We start from the raw sequence: 19,245 nt of genomic DNA, 5'->3' as shown, positions 1-19,245 counted from the left end.
GGAAACAGGCCCTTCAGCACAACTTGTCCAAGGCAATGAATATGGCACTGTAGGTGTGTTCTAAATCATTGGAAAATGGAAATGGCACCACATGAAACATAGATAGAAACATAGAAAATAGGTGCAGGAGGAGGAGGCCATTCGGCCCTTCGAGCCAACATTCATTGTGATCATGGCTGATCGTCTCCAATCAATAACCTGTGGTCAGGGCATGATTACCGGTTGCAATTGGCATGAACACAAAACAAAACTGTACTTCAAACTAGACATAACTGTTGGTCACCAAGTGAAATAAGCAGACCCAGTGCTTCCCCGTTAAGCTAAGGCTCACGCATTGTTTAGTCAGTTGACTAAAAAAAAAAACTGTGCAACAAATTGTGTGAAGGTTTTAGTACGAGTAATATTCGATAATCTGGAAAATGTACACAAGACACTGCAGATGCTTAAATCACACCCCTTCCCCCAGGTTTATATTTCACTCCTCTGACCTAATCTGACGCCTTTCACCTCCAATCTTTGTCATTTATTTTGTCCATCTGGTAACCACCACCCCCCTTCACCTGTATTCACCTATCACTTGCCAGACTTTACCCCCACACCCACCCCATGAGTATGAAGAAGGCTCCTGATCCAAATCATCCATTCCCTCCACAGATGCTGCCTGACCTGCTAAGTTTCTCCAACAGTCCATAACATCTGCCTGTTCTGGAGCAGATTTTCTGTAGTGCTGGAGGACTCGAGTGATTGAGGGATTGGGTTATATACCATTATCCGACACACTCAGCATTTTGGTGGTAAGAGAGTGTTGGATCAATAGTATATAACGCCACTCCTCAATCACACCAATTAACCTCCACAGCATCCTCTCAATAGCTGCGGGCACTTCATGCTCATTCATCCATCAAGTTTTTGTTTGATTTCCCTGTACACCTCTACATCAAAAACATGCGACGCTGTAAGTCCATTGAAGTGCATCACTGAATAAAATTCAATTAACAGTGGAGAGAATTCGTGCCACATTTTGAGCCAACACATTGAAAAACTGGAAAGTCAAAAGAATAACACCCACAACCTAATGATCAAAGGAATCTTTAATGTTTGATGCATTTAAAATTGCTACAGCACACAACAGTTCCAAATCTATTATCTTCACCGATTTGGGAATCTTAGATGTTACAATTCTTCATGACCTAGAGACTAATTTTCACATGCAATTGACGGGCAAAAAGTATACTTGCCAAGGCATCCAACCAAAGTGAATGCAACCCAGCACATCACCAGCTCCTCTGGAGAAGCTGCTGGAAGTGTTAGTTGTTTATGAAAATTCATTTTCTGGTAACATGTGGATAAATAAACCTGCAAAGACCACACACACCTTCAGAAGATCATAACGTCATAAGCTCAGTTTTGCAAAACCATGTAAATTGCCCGTGAAAGACTGAATGGCAGTACGGGCAGTAGCGTTGAAGAAAAATAATCGCGATTCGGGTCTTCATTGGCAGCATGCACGACAACATAAAAAGGGCAGGTCTGAAAGCAAACTCTCGGGTGAGAAACACTCCGCACTGGAGCTTAAAATTTCACAGGTAAAGTTTAGGAAGGAGGATGTTCAGAATTTGAAATACTGACTCAAGGTGCCAATTCCGTTGAGGGATGGGGAACAGAATCGATGGGGAACAGAATCAAGACTTTAATTTAAACCCAATTATAAAGGCTTGTAAAAGTTCTCCAAACTGGGAAGCCTCTTTGATGCTGGGGCATGTAACAATGTTTAAATCCCAACACCTGGCACAACTTGCTGCCTGCTAAGAAAAGGCAAAATACCAGGTGCCAAAGAGTGTGACAAGAGTGTGGCACTGTCTCATTTCCCAACAGATATGGTCTCTGATAGTAACTGAAAACCTCAGCACATTTTTTAAATCAACAGGAAATTGGTTATTTTTTAATATTCAATCAGTTCTCGCTCCTTTCTTTTGGATAAAGGCATCTTTCTTTGGATAAAGGATACTCATAGGAGTTATAAACTTACCAGTGCTAATGTTCACCCTATAATTATATTTCCTTACAACACACACCAGTCCATGGAGTTAAGCATTCTGCCATGCACTCTGCTCCTTTATTCTAGTGGTGATGTGCATGGGCCATCCAAGCTATGGGGCTCCTCCAGCAAAAATGAGTTCCAGTGCAGCCTGGATGTCCCCTCCGGTCGCCTGCAGTGCTCGAAGGCTCAGCTCGTTATCCTGTATCCCCATGTCCCGCAGCTGCTGAAGTTGAGGCTGCCACTGGTTCTGCAGGGGGGGGGGGGCAAACAGGGCCAGAGTCAGATAGTATTCCTTTCCAGCCTAGGCGGACTTTGCTTGGCTACCAATTAAAGCAATGGAGCTGAATTTGACAACGTGGAGATCTACAGGGTGTTTTTGTTTGGATGTGCTCGCCACCAGGGTGAGTTTGGTTCACAACCCTCCAAAAGATGCAGTGGTCAGGAGTTCCTTAAACCTCCTAGTTTCAGTACTGTACACAAAGTATTGAGTATAGAAGTTGGGATGTAATGTTAAAATTGTACAAGGCATTGGTGAGGCCAATTCTGGAGTATGGTGTACAATTTTGGTCGCCTAATTATAGGAAGGATGTCAACAAAATAGAGAGAGTACAGAGGAGATTTACTAGAATGTTGCCTGGGTTTCAGCAACTAAGTTACAGAGAAAGGTTGAACAAGTTAGGGCTTTATTCTTTGGAGCGCAGAAGGTTAAGGGGGGACTTGATAGAGGTTTTTTAAATGATGAGAGGGATAGACAGAGTTGACGTGGAAAAGCTTTTCCCACTGAGAGTAGGGAAGATTCAAACAAGGGGACATGACATGAGAATTAAGGGACTGTAGTTTAGGGGTAACATGAGGGGGAACGTCTTTACTCAGAGAGTGGTAGCCGTGTGGAATGAGCTTCCAGTGAAGGTGGTGGAGGCAGGTTCGTTTTTATCATTTAAAAATAAATTGGATAGTTATATGGATGGGAAGGGAATGGAGGGTTATGGTCTGAGCGCAGGTAGATGGGACTAGGGGAGATTATGGGTTCGGCACAGACTAGAAGGGTCGAGATGGCCTGTTTCCGTGCTGTAATTGTTATATGGTTATATGGTTAAAGCTAAGCAAAGGCACAACTACATCCTTAGAAGATTGAGGATGTACAGTAGAGAGCACACTGAATAGTTGCCTCACAGTCTGGTTTGGGAAACCAAACACCCAAGAACGGAGGAGATTACAAAAAGGGACCCATCACAGGTCCTGACCTCCCCACCAAAGGCATCTATATATGAGGGGCTGCCTCAAAAAGGCAGCTAATATCAAAAACCACCCTAGTCACAGTCTCACTTCACTACTACTATTGCGAAGAACGTGCTGAAAACCATGACCACCAGACTCAACAATAACTTCTTTCCAGCAACCATCAGGCACTTGAATACTGCACAACACTTAGCCTTGGGGTGGGGAGACTGCAACCTTCACATGGTCCGCCCTGTTTCGACTAATGCAATCAACTCGACGTGCACAAGTGGAAGATCATATAGAACAAGTTGTCCTACAACTTTAGGCTGTGCACGCCACAGGAAAGAAGAAGACTAGCCTCAACTATGAACTTCCATGGACTGTCTTTGATAACGCTAGCACTTGCCAAGGTTTTTACCATGGTATTAATTTTATTGAATTTAAATAAATGATGGGACTATTAAGCAGTTGCAAGTAAGAATTTCATTGTTCAATGGATAATCAACTCTGGAGGCCTTTGGTGAGAAACACCTACCTGAAGTGCCGTGATATTGGAGGCTTGCAGAGCCTGCTGCAGGGCCTGACTGAATATGTCGTGACTGATGGGCGCAGTCGACGGCACGCCTGAATTCATCACTGGAGATAGACTCGACGACGTGCTCTGTGGGAGAGGAAGCACAGGCCAGGTTAGTGGCTGGGAACAGGCAGCAGAGGGGGGTGGGTGCGGCTGGGCCGGGGGTGTCAACACACCTGCGCCCCTGTCGTTGGGGTGACGGCACTGCTCTCTGGTGTGCTGGCCAGGGCCAGGGCAGTGGCCAGCTCGCTCTGTGTAATGGGCCGAGGTCCCACAGAGCCGCTGTAGCCCAGTGTCGCGGGACGGGAGCCAGCGCCGTTGCTGGAGGAGGCTGTGGCCCGGGACTGCGAAGAAAGCAGAAAGAATTATACTGCTGATCCCTCCTGTGTGGAGTTTGTACCTTCTCCCCGTGACCGTGTGGGATTCCTCCAGGTGCTTTGGCTTCTTCCCACATCCCAAAGACGTGAGGGTTTCCAGGTTAATTGGCCTCTGTAAATTGTCCCTGGTGTGATGGATGCAAAAAATGGAATAACATAGAACTAGTGATCGTGGACTGTTTCAATGGTGTATCTCCAAACCAAAATCATTCTCCTCATAGGCAAAAGTGCTGGAGAAACTCAGCGGGTGCAGCAGCATCTATGGAGCGAAGGAAATGGGCAACGTTTCGGGCCGAAACCCAAAGGAAATAGGCAACGTTTCGGGCCGAAACCCAAAGGAAATAGGCAACGTTTCGGGTCGAAACCCAAAACGGCCCAAAACGTTGCCTATTTCCTTCGCTCCATAGATGCTGCTGCACCCGCTGAGTTTCTCCAGCACTTTTGTCTACCTTCGATTTTCCAGCATCTGCAGTTCCTTCTTAAACACATTCTCCACGTATACAGTAATCAACTACAAACAGATCAAAATATTATTATGATTAAGATAATAAATAAGCACTGGTACACCAGGACAGCGAGTGTTATATGGCTCCGGGGTCCCATTACTTGCAACATAAAGAGCCGTTCAAGATAGCAAATGAGAAAGTCCATGCGATGGCTTTATAGGGGTGATGCCCTCCCTTGACCTGGGAAAATAAATGGTGTCGGCTGCGGGTCAAGGGTGAGACAGCAGGTTGCTCTCAAATCCCATTCCAGAGGCAGGCACAAAGCTCCAGGCTGGCAATTCACTGCAGCACTGAGGTGGAGGAATGATCCCAAGGACAAGATTACACTGATAGCTCATCTGCTTTCCCGGGCAGGATCCCAGAAACTATTCGAACCGCATGGATTCCTGGTCCAATATTTATCCCTCGACGTAAGCAGCAAGAATGAACTATCTGCCTTTTTACTTCAGTCATTATTACAAATGGTGTACAACATCAAGGATAAGGGGGAAATCTTTTACAATACAATTTATTTGTCACTTGAACCTCATAGAGGCTCAAGTGAAATGTTGTTTTTGCAGTCATACATACAAGAAAAAAAAGACCCAAGACACAACACAATTTACACAGACATCCATCACAGCGCATCTCCACCTCGCTGTGATGGAAGGCAAAAAAAACGTATCTCTCCCCTGCACTTCCCTCTGCCCCCGATGTCAGTCAAAGTCAGAGCCAGGATTGAGATGAGAAAAAAAAATTTACACAGTGAGTGGTGAATCTGTGGAACTCTCTGCCACAGAAGGTAGTTGAGGACACTTCATTGGTTATATTTAAGAGGGAGTTAGATGTGGCCCGTGTGGCTAAAGGGATCAGGGGGTATGGAGAGAAGGCAGGTACAGGATACCGAGTTGGATGATCAGCCATGATCATATTGAATGGCGGTGCAGGCTCGAAGGGCCGAATAGCCTACTCCTGCACCTATTTTCTATGTTTCTATGTAACAAAGATTTCTGCAAAATTGTTGGGAGCCACTTACTATGAACACCATGTATACATACGAGAAGTACTTAAATGACTAATATAACTTGGGTTGCACAGATGCAATGAAAACTGCAATAGAAACAGAAGTCTATTTAGTCTAAGGACAGCTGAGAACTTTATTCATTTTAAACTGCTAGTTAATCCCACCAACTAAAGCAGGTACTTGCGTTGGTGAATTTTAAACCAAGAAGGCTTCTAAATAATTCCGAGGTTAAATCTCACACAGAATAAAGCGACATTTTCCTAAATGTAATTGCCTGCTCCTAACACATTTGAATGTACAGAATCGTGGAAAACAAACTATAGATAAACATCAAAAAGATGGTATTTGTGTGGATGTGTATGTATGTGAGTGTTGTTTGTCCCCGTTTGGTTCCGACCTGATTCGGGCGGGTTGAAGGTGGGTAATGGTAAGGGCTTTGAGGGTCACCTTACATACTGTTGCACAATTATGCCTTGACTGTCACTGTCTGTTATCATTGTATGTATGCAAATTGCTGTGAAATTCAAATAAAAAGATTTAAATCAAAAAAGATGGTATTTGAATTGCCCAAAGCAGAGCTGCCGAGTTTTGTCAGAGCATTTCAGTATTTTAGTGCCTGAAAATCAGTATTTTGCTGAGGAAATCAGTATTTTTACGCTGTGTCATTTTGCTGAAAATAATGGTCTTTTTTTATGTGCAGTCATACCCATGTAAGAGTACAAGAATGCATAACTTTGCTACCAATTGACATGTCTTCTACGCACCTTACTTGACAGTGCATTCATTGCCATCTCTTTGTATACTGCTGTTTGAACGGCTGCTTCCTGCTTTTAGCACCAGATGATGATGTAGAAGCCATTTTGTAAGCCTCCCTCTCCCTCCCTCCCTCTCTCTCCCCTCTCTCCCTCCCTCCCTCCCTCCCTCTCACCCTCCCTGTCCTCCCCCTTTCCCTCCCACCCTCCCTCCCTCTCCCTTTTTTTCCTCCCTCCCTCTCTCATTCCTTTCCTCCCTCTCTCTCCCTCTCCCTCCCTCCTTCTCCCTCCTTCTCCCTCTCTCCCCCTTGAGCCCACCCACCGTTCTCTAAAATCAGGGCCAATGCCAATGTAACTGCAATCCTACTGGTAACCTTTCACCACTAGGCTTATCCAGAATTCTACCACTGCCTGAAAAATAATCAAAGGCTCAACTACCACTGAGAAAGAGACTTAGAGCCCACGGGGTTTCTGGTCGAGACCCTTCTTCAGACTGAACTGAACTGCCTATTTAAAATCCGTATAGAACAACACAAAACCGTATTCTAATTGCATTTCCGTACAAAATACGGAAAATCCGTACTTCTTGGCAGCTCTGCTAAAGCCATTTCCAAGTTGCATGAAGATGTTGTATGCACACGTACTTTCTCTGTGACTAGTGTGCACTTTGCTTACCTGCTGAAAGTCATCTTCATCGTCAGACAGCCCGTCAAAGAGGTATCCCCCTGAAACAGGAAGAAGGGAAGTTACAAATTGAACTCTTAATGGTAAAATTGAATGAGTGGGCTTATTATGCATGTGTGCGGACTACAAGTCTGGTTGCTGCCCTGCCTTAACAGATAGCTGGAACAGGCAATGATAGAAGCCTGGATTGAATCAATCTGTGCAGTCAGCTTTGAATTTTTTCCTGGGTTAACAAGATAATTTACGGCATGGAGCACAATGCTCTCTCCACGATGACCAAGTCCAATCTGATCTGCTTATCTCAATGTCAGAATAACCTGCACACAAGGGAAGCCTCCAACTTGCAAAGCTAACACAGTAAAAGCACATTGAGACGAGAAACACAGAATAACCATTTGGAGGAATTAAATACAAGTATAATAAAGTGGGCAAGTACTATGGGCAAGTAAATCGGTCTTAACTAGTGGACAATCATAATGTGTTTCATGTAACACAATAGTAATTAGAGAAATAGTGAGAGAGAACTACTGGAATTCCCAAAGGAACATACAGGAGGAGAGGGGAACAAACCCCCCCCCCATCAGAAACAGAAAGCCACCCATTCAGACACTGCAAAATTAACCATTTGGGTTCCAACAACTCATTTCTTTGCCCTTATTACAAACCTTCTGTTGTATCAGATTATGGAAACAAGTGCTGGAAACCTGTAGTAAAACAGAAATGAATCCAGGCAAGCAGTAAGCCGGGTTAACACGTTTGCGACTGTTCTTCACCCAGCCTGCCTGTCCAATGAAGATAGACACAAAATGCTGGAGTAACTCAACGGGGCCGGCAGCATCTCTGGAGAGGAGGAATGGGTGATGTTTCGGGTTGAGACCCTTTTTCAGACTTCCAATGAAGGTTCATTGGTAAACTAGTAACTGTCCCTCCCATCTGCAAACTTGCATGTCCAGGGAAATGGGCAACAAATGAAATGCCCATGACTGGTATTTTCTTACTGGTTGAACTCTCCTTTGTGTTTTGCAAATCTTTAGGAATCTGCATTCCCACTGTTCAAAGTGATTTTCAGCACACACTTCACACACTTTTGGTGACCTCGCCCTTAGCTCCAAAAAACTAGAAATCTCATTTTGTTGGTGACAAGACATCTTGGAATGTTGTGCCATTTAGAAACACAGAAACATAGAAAATAGGTGCAGGAGGAGGCCATTCGGCCCTTCGAGCCAGAACCGCCATTCAATGTGATCATGGCTGATCGTCACCTATCAATAACCCGTGCCTGCCTTCTCCGCATATCCATTGACTCCACTAGCTGTTAGAGCTCAATCTAACTCTCTCTCCATCCATCCAGTGACGTGGCCTCCACTGCCCTCTGTGGCAGGGAATTCCATAAATTCACAACTCTCTGGGTGAAAAAGTTTTTTTTCACCTCAGTCTTAAATGGCCTCCTCTTTAATTCTAAGACTGTGTGGCCCCTGGTTCTGGACTCGCCCAACACTGGGTACATTTTTTCTGCGTCTAGCTTGTCCAGTCCTTTTATAATTTTATATGTTTCTATATTTAAAATGCTATGCTCTATAAATATCACATTTTTAATTGTACAGATGCAATTCTTACCTGGCACTTCGCTGTATGAACTAGATGGAATATTCCTCGAGTTGCTGCCTGCAGTTGGAGGAGGGGTAGTGCCAGTCACAGAGTGTAGCACCAGCACCATTGCATTGACTAGTGCAGGGTGTGTCCGTTTTTGTTTTTCCTGAAGTCTATTATTACCTCCTTCGTCCTTTGAGGTGTTGAGGAGCAGGTTATTTTCTATATTTTATGCTATGCTCTATAATTGTTGCTCTATTTTAAAATGCTATGCTCTGAAATATCCCTCAGTGATCAACCTGCCAAGGGAGATGATGTACACATTAAACTCAAAGCAGTAACGTGTTTCGAGTAACTCTTCATTTCTTCGAGTTTGCATGATGTGCAAAATCTAACACCGATGTCCCTTCGGTCAGTCTGGTCAACGGTCTCCTGAGCTGCCAAGTAAAGAAATGAGGTGCCTCCTGTAACAGATCGTAATGGACTTGCGGTGGTGTGCGCTCCTCAATCTGGGACTCGTGTCCAAAGGCAAGCTTTGGTTTGGACATGCAAGTTTGTTTGCATGTGTACAGTGTAGGAAGGAACTGCAGAGTTCCTTTAAGTTTAAGCCAAAGATAGACACAAAAAGCTGGAGAAACTCAGCGGGACTTTGTCTAAAGAAGGGTCTCGACCCGAAACGTCACCCATGCCTTCTCTCCAGAGATGCTGGCGGTCCCGCTGACTTACTCCAGCTTTTTGTGTCTATCTTGCATATTTATAGCACAGCAGACCTTTACATCAAAAGCATCTCAATGAGGCTACGGCATCATCTATCATCCGAGAACTCTACCATTCGGGCCATGCCCTCTTCTCACTGTTACCATTGGGTGTGCAAGAGGCAAAGAAGCCTGAAATCCCACACCACCAGGTTGAGGAACAGCTACTATCAGGTTCTTGAACCAACCCATAAACCTTAATTCTACTGTGACAATCGAACACCCATCCCACCTCTCCCACTACCATGGACTTGTTTTTTTTATATAATTAGGATCTTGCACTAATGTCTTGTTTTTTTCTTGCACGGTCTTATTTCTATTACAAATTTTAAATATAATTTGTGCATGATTTGTTTTGTGTTTATCCAAGTCAATGTGGCTGTGATGCTGCTGCTGCAAGCAAGATTATCATTGTACCTGCACATCAAGTGCTGCCATTTCCCCATGCATGCCAGAGGTAGGTCAATTGGTCAGTGTAAATTACCCCAAGTGCAGTGTGGAAAGGAACTGCAGATGCTGCCGTATACCGAAGATTGACACAAAGTGCTGGAGTAACTCAGCGGGTCAGGCAGCATCTCTGGAGAAAAGGGATGGGTAATGTTTCGTGTCGGGACCCTTCTTCAGGTAACTGGAATGGGAGCTCAGAGGAGAAGAGAAAACATCTTTTTACAATCAGCACTTACGTGTCCAACAGGCTTGGGTCAGTGAAGAGAACAAATAAATCTTTGTCTTGAAGTACACCTAGTACAGAAATAAAAATTAACAAGGATCAAATAAAACACGTGGACTTGGTTTAAAGGGGTTTATATTGCTGTAGAGCTGGTCTTCAGGGACCATCATCTGCTTTATGGAGCTTACTCATTCACTTACTAACACTAGCAATTGAATTAGTTACCCACTATTTCTAAGGCTTTCATATAGGAACAAAGATACGGTCTGTAGGATTGTACTGTGTTCAGTCTGCTTGCCTCAATCACGTTAACAAGATGTGCTAGCCTGGTTCTGCATGCAATCCCATCCCTCTGGTTCTGAGCGACCAATTCCCCAGGTATAGTAGACAATGAAGATTACCACAGGATCTAGATCAATACGGAAAGGGGGCCAAGGATTTGTAGATGGAATATATCTCAGAAAAGCGCAGAGTGTTGCATTTTAGTAAGCCCAGGACAAACATGTCAATGGCACCGAGGGCCTGCTCCATGACACGTACAATCCCTTTTGCACTGCAGGCCGGTTCAAAAGTGCTTCAAGAATCTGTTGCACCACTCTGAAGCAAGGCAGGGAGTTTACCCATACAGTACGGAAACAGGACCCTTGACCCAACTCATCCATGTCAACAAGCATGTTTTATAACAGAGCTTCTGAAACCTTCACTTGCCAATGCAACAGTAGTGGACATACTTCAACTACAAAATACAACTCACTATAATGTGAAGGTACTATCTCAATGCAAGATAGAAGTTGAAGTGATTGAGGTTACACACACTGTGCAAATAAGAATACCAATCTCCACAATAACACAGGGAGGAAACATCAGCGATTCAGCTGAAATCCCAAAATTGCAGCTCATCTACAGAACATATGCAAACACAGACTAATATATTCTGGGCGCATGGTATCGGCATCAAAGGAACGAGGATGGCAATCACACTTTGGAAAGTGCAAGGAAGCAAGAGGAAGACTACAAGAGAAATGAATGGGGACAAACACCAATCCTATATCTGCATCTGTCTGGCCACATTTATCACCCATCCTTACAGCCTTTGGAATCTGGTAGTGTGGTGTTTAGTTTAGAGATACAGATTGTAATCAGGCCCTTCAGTCCACGGCGACCACCCTAGTTCTGTGTTATCACATTTTCACAAATGCACACTAGGGACAATTTAGAGGCCACAACCTACATTTTTGGGATGTGGGAGGAAAGTAGACCACCCAAAGGAAACACACAGTCACTGGGAGAATGTACAAACGCCTCACAGACAGTACTCGAGGTCAGGATCGAACCCGGGTCTCTAGTGCTGTGAGGCAGTAGCTCTACAAGCTGTGCCTCCCTTCAGTGTTGGCCTTTCTGTTTGAAGATCCTCGGTGGAAGTAGTTACGCTGTTGGCAATAGATTTCATGGCACTGAACAGGGTGAAGGAACAAATTCAGATGCTGCATGACTTGAGGTGACAATAATGCACGTGTTGTTTGAGCAACAACTCTCAGCATTTCTACTTGTAAAGCACAATGAAGATGATCCAAACTCACCTAAAGCAATGGGGTCATTGCTGAGTCCTGGGGTTGCAACAATAATCTGGTCCAGTGATTCTTTGTTGCTCAACATCTTATAAACCTGCAATGAATCGATAAAACTGTTTCAATAGTCATTGTTCCTTCAATTTTGTCTCCAGTGACTATTGCCTCAGTACAATTATAGAACAGACTAACACTGTTAGAAACTTACAGTATCAGCTTTATTGAATTGATTGAAAGTTGCTGGAGGGGGTTCCGAGAAGCAGTATCTACATGCACTGAAAAGGCAAGGACTGATTAGGAACAGTCAACTTGGCTTTGAGCCAGCATTAACAGGGGCCCACACAAACCTGGCCATGCTCTCATTTCACTCCTGCCATCGGAAAGGTGGAAAAGGAGCCTGAAAACTGTAATGTCCAGTTTCAGGAGCGGCTTCTTCCCAACAACCAGACTATTAAACACTACAACCTCCAAATAAGTTCTGAGCTACATAGACCTGGATGTATATATATACTGAGGACAATGTTCACATATCTGTTGTGCTGCTGAAAGTAACATTTTCTCTTGTAGTGTCATGATCGGAAATCGACACTATTCGGCAAGTGAGACCCAAGCAAAGTGTCATACAGATTTGGCATGGCACAGATATATGGCTTACCATTTGAACCACCTTATTTATCTATCCTTCAGGAATTTATGGACTTACACTCAGATTCAGATTCAGATTCAGCAATTTATGGACTTGCACTCCAGGGTCCATCTGTTCCCCTCCTTAGACACAAAAAGTTGGAATAACTCAGCGGGATCGCCAATATCTCTGGAGAGAAGGACTGGGGACCGAAGGGTCTCAACCCGAAACATCACCCATTCCTTTTCTCCAGAGATGCTACATGTCCCACTGAGTTACACCAGCTTTTTGTGTCTATCTTTGGTTTAAACCAGCATCTGCAGTTCCTTCCTACACTGTTTCTTTCCTTCTCAGTATCTTCTCATACTCACTATGTGCTACATTCTCTTTATGTTTTCCACCCACTTCTTCAACTTGAATTCCATTTGCCAATGTTCGACCAACCGCCCAACCCATCTGTGGCTGCCTGCAAAGCACAACGTTTGGCCTTTGATATCAACCACATAGCGAGTTTTGGCAATGCCTGTAAACGTCCCAGTCGTACATCTTGCCTTCGAGTCTGAAGACAACGGACAGAATACCCTTTGATCCGCCGACATCACTTACCGCGTCCCTGTAGGCGGGGCTGGCGTGCAGCGCTGCCTGGAGCACGCGGAACTCCCGCGCAGCCGCTGCCTGGTCCACGGGTTCTGCAATGGAGCAACGCGTCAGTAATTTCCAGCGCGGGCAAGAACAAAACACACCAGCAACATAACCCTAAGGCTATAAATTACTTTTGTAAAACAGCTGTATTTGCTGCACACTCTTCACCCCACTCACTTTTCCCCTTCCAACTATTCATCATAAGCCAGTTTTAACTAATAACTGCCAAATTAAGATTATATAATTTATCCACACAATTTAAAACAAAGCCCAGTACCACACCCCATCCAAGGCCAATATAACATTCCTGAGATAATTTGCCCAAGACAGACTGCAAGTTTCTAGTTGGGATCTGATCAACGTCATCTGAGCAATCCTTCTATAAGTTAGCTTACAGTCCCAATTTTCCAAGCTAACTCATGGCAGACATTGGACTTTTTACCCTACTATGCTGAGAACTATATTTTGCACTCTGGTATCTTTTGCTTCACTCTACCTGCTGTACTTGTGTTAGGCTTGATTATATTCATGTATAGTATTATCTGATTTGATAGCACGCAAACACAAAAGCCTTTCACTGTATCCCGGTACGCAAAACAGTAATGAATCCAAACTTAGAATAGGCCCAGAAAATTATCATTGCAACCCAAGGATTACATATCCCTTGTGTGAAACTGTTCCCTTGATATATCTCCTTATTTTAACCCAAGTTCCTGGAATTTACTGGTGACTTATTTTCTAGATTGGTTCCATCAATTGCCACTAACAATATTTAAAATAAATCTAGCGGAAAAAACATCAACCCGAAATATTAAGTGTATTTCTCTCTGCACAGGTGCTGCCTTATCAGCTGAGTATTTCAGCATTTTCAGTTTTTATTTTAAATATTTTTGAATTAGAGACAAACGAGGTTAACAAAAAGACAAGATTCTCTTCTTTCCCATTTTACTATAGCTCAACAAAACGCATCGGGCGGCACAGTGGAAGAAATGCTGCCTCACAGCACCAGATACCCGGGTTCGATCCTGACTAAAGTACTGTCTGTACAGAGTTTGCAGGTTCTCCCTGTGACCCCATGGGTTTTCTCCAAGTGCTCCGGTTTCCTCCAAAGACGTAGAAGTTTATAGGTTAATTGGCCTCTGTAAATTGTCCCTCTTGTGCTGGGTAAAACTAGTGTATGGGTGATCGCTGGTTGGCGCGGACATGGTGTGCCAAATGGCCTGTTTCCACATTGTATCTCTAAATAAAATTCAAATAATGTAGTACAGAGGTCTCCCCTGACATTTCTATTCCACACGAACTTCATTTCACTTGTACATAATGTGCAATGTGACGAATAAACCCGTATTGTATTATGTTGTATTGTACTTCCTTCATGTTCTTAATCTCTTCCATGGTATATTTTATTGTCCCTATCTCCCTCCTGTTGTTCAAGCTTCCCTTAAAATCATGTATCTGGAGAGATACATGATTTTGAGCCATTCTAGAATAAAATCATGTATCTGGAGAGATACAATGATTTAAAATTCAGAGCTATTCTGCGCTCAAACTACTGCATGTAGCTTCAAGTTCATTGGATCTGGGTCAGTCATTTGACTTTTTTTAGTGGATTACCAATCTAATGATTTACACAACACGAGCAATGTTCCCAACCTGGTTTTTGCTCGGGCTCCGGCCATGACTTCTTCAGAACATGAATCGTGGAGCCTGCTTGAATCCCGTAGAAATCCAGCGTCTGTTCATCCTTCAGCTTCCGTCCGCAATATACCAGCTCTGCAACATCGGTTGACTCAACTTGTCAATCTACAATTCACTCCCAACATGGAACAGTCCCAACCCTTCACTCCTTCCCCCCCAATTGCTTGGCACCTCCTTTCCCCCATCCTAGCCTCCAACCCCCACCCACTTCTCCCAGCTGACCCCCTACCTCCCAGTCTCCTTGCTCCCGACCTCTTGGTCCCATAACATCCCCACCTTCACCCCCTACTCCCTTGCCCCCCATCATCCACGTAGCCCTTGCCCCCCCCCCCCCCCATCCTACCTCCACCCTGACACCCTAGCCCCCTGCTCCCATTAACCTGCCCCCCTACCGCTTGGCTCCCTCCCACCCTGACCCCTAACTACAACCCCCACACCCCGCCTGTCTCCTGTACACCCTGACCCACTATCCCCCCTCGCCCCCTCTTCCCCCCCCTACCTTACCCATTTCCCCTCCCTCGTTTGCTCCTCTCCCCCTCTCCCTCCCACCCTTGCCCCTCTCCTCCTCACTCCCCTAACCTGGCACGCCTGCTCGCTACCCCTACCATCCAACCGCTTGTCATCTACCCCACCACTCTGACTCCCCCTCTACCCTCACCTCTCCACCCTCACCGTGGCTTCCCCCTCTCCCTTGTCCCCTCTCCCTTGTCCTCCATCACCGCCTGCCCCCTCTTACCCCTCCACTCTTCCCTCCTACCTCCCTCCCTTGCCCCTTTCTACCTCCCCCTCCTCCTCCCTCCCCTCCTGCTCCCCCTCATCCCCCTCCTCTCTCTCCCCCCCCCCCTCCCTCTCCCCCTCCCCATTCCCCTCCCTCCTCCTCCTCTTCCTCCCCTCCCCCCTCCCCGCCCCTCCCCGGGGCGTCCTCTCCCCGCACGCACCCCCCCTCCCCCTCCCCCCCCTCCCCCCCCTCCTCCCCCCCCCTCCCCCCCTCCTCTCTCCTCCTCCTCCCTCCTCTCCCTCCCCTCTCCTCTCCCCCCTCCCCCATCCTCCCCCCCCCCTCTCCCTCCCCCCCTCCTCTCCTCCCCCTCCCCCCCCCCTCCCCCTCCTCTCCTCCTCTCCCTCCTCTCCTCCTCCCTCCTCCCCCCCCACCCCCCTCCCCCCCCCCCCCTCCCTTTCCTCCTATCCCCCCAATCTCTACCCCCCCCCCCTCCTCCCCCCCCCTCCCCTCCTCCCCCCCCCCGCCCCCCTCCTCCCCCCCTCCCTCCTCCTCCCTCCCTCTCTCCCCCCCTCCTCCTCTCTCCCCTCCCCCATCTTACAACAAACACGAACCCTCCCCCCCCCACCCCCTCCTCCCTCCCCCCCCCTCCCTCCCTCCTCCTCCCCTCCTCCCCCTCCCTCCTCCTCCTCCTCCCCTCCTCCCCCCCCCCTCCCTCCCCTCCCCCTCACCCCCCCCCTCTCTCCCCCTCCCCCCCCTCTCCCCCCCTCCCCCCTCTCTCCCTCCCCCTCCTCCCCCCCCTCCCTCCTCCTACCCTCCCCCCTCCTCCCCCTCTGCCTCCCCCCCCCCCTCCCCCAAAAATCCCCCCCCCCCTCCCGACCCCTCCCCCTCCCCCCCCCCCCCCCCCCCTCCCCCCCCCCCCCCCCCCCCCCCCCCCCCACCCCCCCCCTCCCCCCCCTCCCCCCCCCCTCCCTCTCCTCTCCCCCCTCCTCTCCCCTCTCCTTCCTCCTCCTCCCTCTCTCCCTCCCTCCTCACCCCCCCCCTCTCCTCCCTCCTCCCCCCCTCTCCTCTCTCCCCCCCTCCTCCTCCTCTCTCCCCCCCCCCCCCTCCTCCTCCCCACCCTCCTCCTCCCCTTTCCTTCCCTCTTCCCCCCTCCCCCTCCTCGACCCCCCCTCCTCCCCCTCTCCTCTCTCCTCTCCCCCCTCACCCTCCCTCCTCCTCACCCTCCCTCATCTCCCCCTCCTCGTTGTCTCTGTACTGTACACTGACAATGACAATGAAATTGAATCTGAATCTGAATCTCCCCTCTCCCCCTCCCCCCCCGTTACCGATGAGCTCGGGCGCGGGCGCGGCGCCGGGCAGTTTGTCGGCGATCAGCTGCTTGAGGGCGGAGATGCTGAACCCGCCGCCGCCGCCGCCGCCGCCGCCGGTCGCGGTCAGGGTCAGGGCCGGGCTCTGCGGCTCCTCGGGCAGCGACAACAACACCCGCGGGGCCCACGGCCGCTCGGCCAACTTCACCGCGATGCTGTCCGCTCTCATGGCCGCCCCGTTGCTGGGCGACGTCGGCCGGAAATCAGGCTTCTGCCCCGTCACCGCACCGGAAATGACCACACAACCGTCACAAAAAACAGGTGAAAAAGAGAATAAAAGGAAATAAATAGAGAAAATAAACCCCAAGGAAAGAAGTAGCGACCAGTGATAACTACCTGAAGAATCAGGATATTTGTTTTACTTCTTTAGTTTTCAATGAAGTAGTTTTGGACTACAAATCCCAGAGTGCATTGCGGCAAGTGCTTGAATTGACTGAACCGCCGGCGCAGAGGTCGTTGCTGTTACTCTCAGCAGAACAGGCCAAAGATCCTATAGCAGAGCTATAGGGTCTTTGGAACAGGCTGCCTCTGTAAGGAGCAGTGAACCAGATCAGACACAAAGTGCTGGAGTAACACTGGGCATCTGGCAGCATCTCTAGATTCAGATTCAATTTTAATTGTCATTGTCAGTGTACAGTACAGAGACAACGAAATGCATTTAGCATCTCCCTGGAAGAGCGACATAGCAAACGATTTGAATTAAAAAAATAATAAGTGTCCGTGGGGGGGGGGGGGGGGGTGATTGGCTGTCACCGAGGTACGTTGTTTAGTAGAGTGACAGCCGCCGGAAAGAAGCTGTTCCTCGACCCTTATTCTCTAGAGAATAAAGATCAGCACGAAGAAAGGTCTCGACCCGAAACATTGCCTATTTCCTTTGCTCCATAGATGCTGCTTCACTCGTTGAGTTTCTCCAGCATTTTTGTCTACCTTTTATTTTTATTAATATGTTTTTGTTCGTCTTTTATTATTTTAATTTTAATCTTTAAATGAACGTATTTAAAATACCAAAGAGTAAAAGAAGATTCAACGAAATAATCCTCCCCCACTGACAATTAACTGACAGGGCTATTTTAACAAAATAATGTACATTTTGAAGTATACCTAATTGAAGTTTCTTGGATGTGGCCTTGTTAGATTACAGCTAACTTAATGCAGCATTCCAACATGAATTGATTCCCCACCCCTGTGCTGGAGTAACACTGGGCGTCTGGCAGCATCTCTAGAGAACAAAGATCAGTATGAAGAAGGGTCCTGACCCGAAATGTCACCCACTATCTCCAGATATGCTGTCTGTCCAGCTTTTTGTGTCTATCTTCGGTGTAAACCAGCATCTGTAGGACTGATGGCTTAGCTTTACTGGGAGCTAGCCTGGATCCAGTGGACTGAATGGACACCTATGCTGGAACAATACTCTGATCATGAAATATATATGGTAGTAAATGTAGATGATACATAATATATTAAGTTTTAACCAGACATGTAAAGTCAAGTTTATTGTTAGATTCTTGCATTCCCAATGAATCCAGTGGTAGTGTTTTCAAACTTTTATTCAAGCATGGAGCTCACAGCTACAATGAAAATCTTGCTTGCAGCAGCATCATAGACACACACAGACTCAGACAAAAACATTCTTGCTTTGCTTCAGCACAACAGTATATTGTAGGCATAAATAAATACAGAACAGTGTGTCCATATACCATTGAATATATACACACACACACACATAAATAAACATATAAAGTGTAATAGGCTATTAAAGTTCCAATTTTTGTTTGAGTTGATTTTAATAGCCTGATGGCTGTGGTGAGGAGCTATTCCTGAACCTGGATGTTGCAGATTTCAGGCTCCTGTACCTTCTACCTGAAGGCAGCAGAGAGATAAGTGTGTGGCCAGGATGGTGTGGGTCCTTGATGATGCTGCCAGCTTTTTTGAGCCAGCGACTGCGAAAGATCCCCTGGGGAGGTCAGAGCCACTGATGGACTGGGCAGTGTTTACAACTTTTTGCAGTCTTTTTCAAAGTCAAAGTCAATTGTATTTGTCACATACACCCGCAGGTGCAGTGAAATAAATTTGCCAGCAGCCATACACTCTGCTGTAGGATCTTTGCTGTGCACTGTATCTCATTGCTGTTCACTGTACCTCAGTACATTTGACCAAAGATCCTTTGCTGTTTAATTCAATTCAATTCAATTCAAAGCACTTTATTCGTCCCCGAGGGGCAATTTAAAAAGGCGCATTACAGTAGCTTTTTAAAAAGGGACACAATCAACAAACATAAGCAGCACGCATACTGCACAATCAACCAGCACACGCATTTCACAGACACACTGCACAATCACACATCAACATTCAACACATAGCAATAGTTTTAAAATGCTTTCTAAGTGCTTCAATTAAAAAAGTGCATATAGAAGGTTATTTCATTTCATATGTTCATGAGTCAGTGATCAGCAT

General features: G+C 46.6%; 1 protein-coding gene across 1 annotated transcript; it reads right to left on the bottom strand.

The window, feature by feature from the left end:
- Positions 1-1,073: 1,073 nt before the first annotated feature.
- Positions 1,074-17,014, bottom strand: ubl7a (ubiquitin-like 7a (bone marrow stromal cell-derived)). Its single transcript, XM_055662557.1, has 10 exons — positions 16,750-17,014; positions 14,662-14,781; positions 12,973-13,055; positions 11,754-11,838; positions 10,187-10,244; positions 8,776-8,921; positions 7,150-7,199; positions 4,013-4,180; positions 3,798-3,923; positions 1,074-2,288 (listed from the first exon to the last, which is right to left on the bottom strand). Exons 1-10 carry the CDS (start codon positions 16,958-16,960, stop codon positions 2,151-2,153), a joined length of 1,185 nt encoding a protein of 394 aa, XP_055518532.1. The 5' UTR covers positions 16,961-17,014; the 3' UTR covers positions 1,074-2,150.
- Positions 17,015-19,245: the final 2,231 nt, after the last annotated feature.

This window comes from Leucoraja erinacea, chromosome 36 (assembly GCF_028641065.1).
Source record: "Leucoraja erinacea ecotype New England chromosome 36, Leri_hhj_1, whole genome shotgun sequence".
Taxonomy (NCBI): domain Eukaryota; kingdom Metazoa; phylum Chordata; class Chondrichthyes; order Rajiformes; family Rajidae; genus Leucoraja; species Leucoraja erinaceus.
Note: the sequence above shows the minus strand (reverse complement) of the source record. Positions and strands in the feature narration are given on the sequence as shown.

What these genes read in the sequence shown, in the direction of transcription:
- ubl7a (XM_055662557.1), bottom strand. Translation starts at nt 16,960, where the DNA reads ATGAGAGCGGACAGCATCGCGGTGAAGTTGGCCGAGCGGCCGTGGGCC. An exon ending in GCCCGCGCCCGAGCTCATCG is followed by an intron (nt 14,782 to 16,749) that starts GTAACGGGGGGG and finishes CCGATGTTGCAG; the next exon opens with AGCTGGTATATTGCGGACGG. An exon ending in GCCCCGCCTACAGGGACGCG is followed by an intron (nt 11,839 to 12,972) that starts GTAAGTGATGTC and finishes GATTCATTGCAG; the next exon opens with GTTTATAAGATGTTGAGCAA.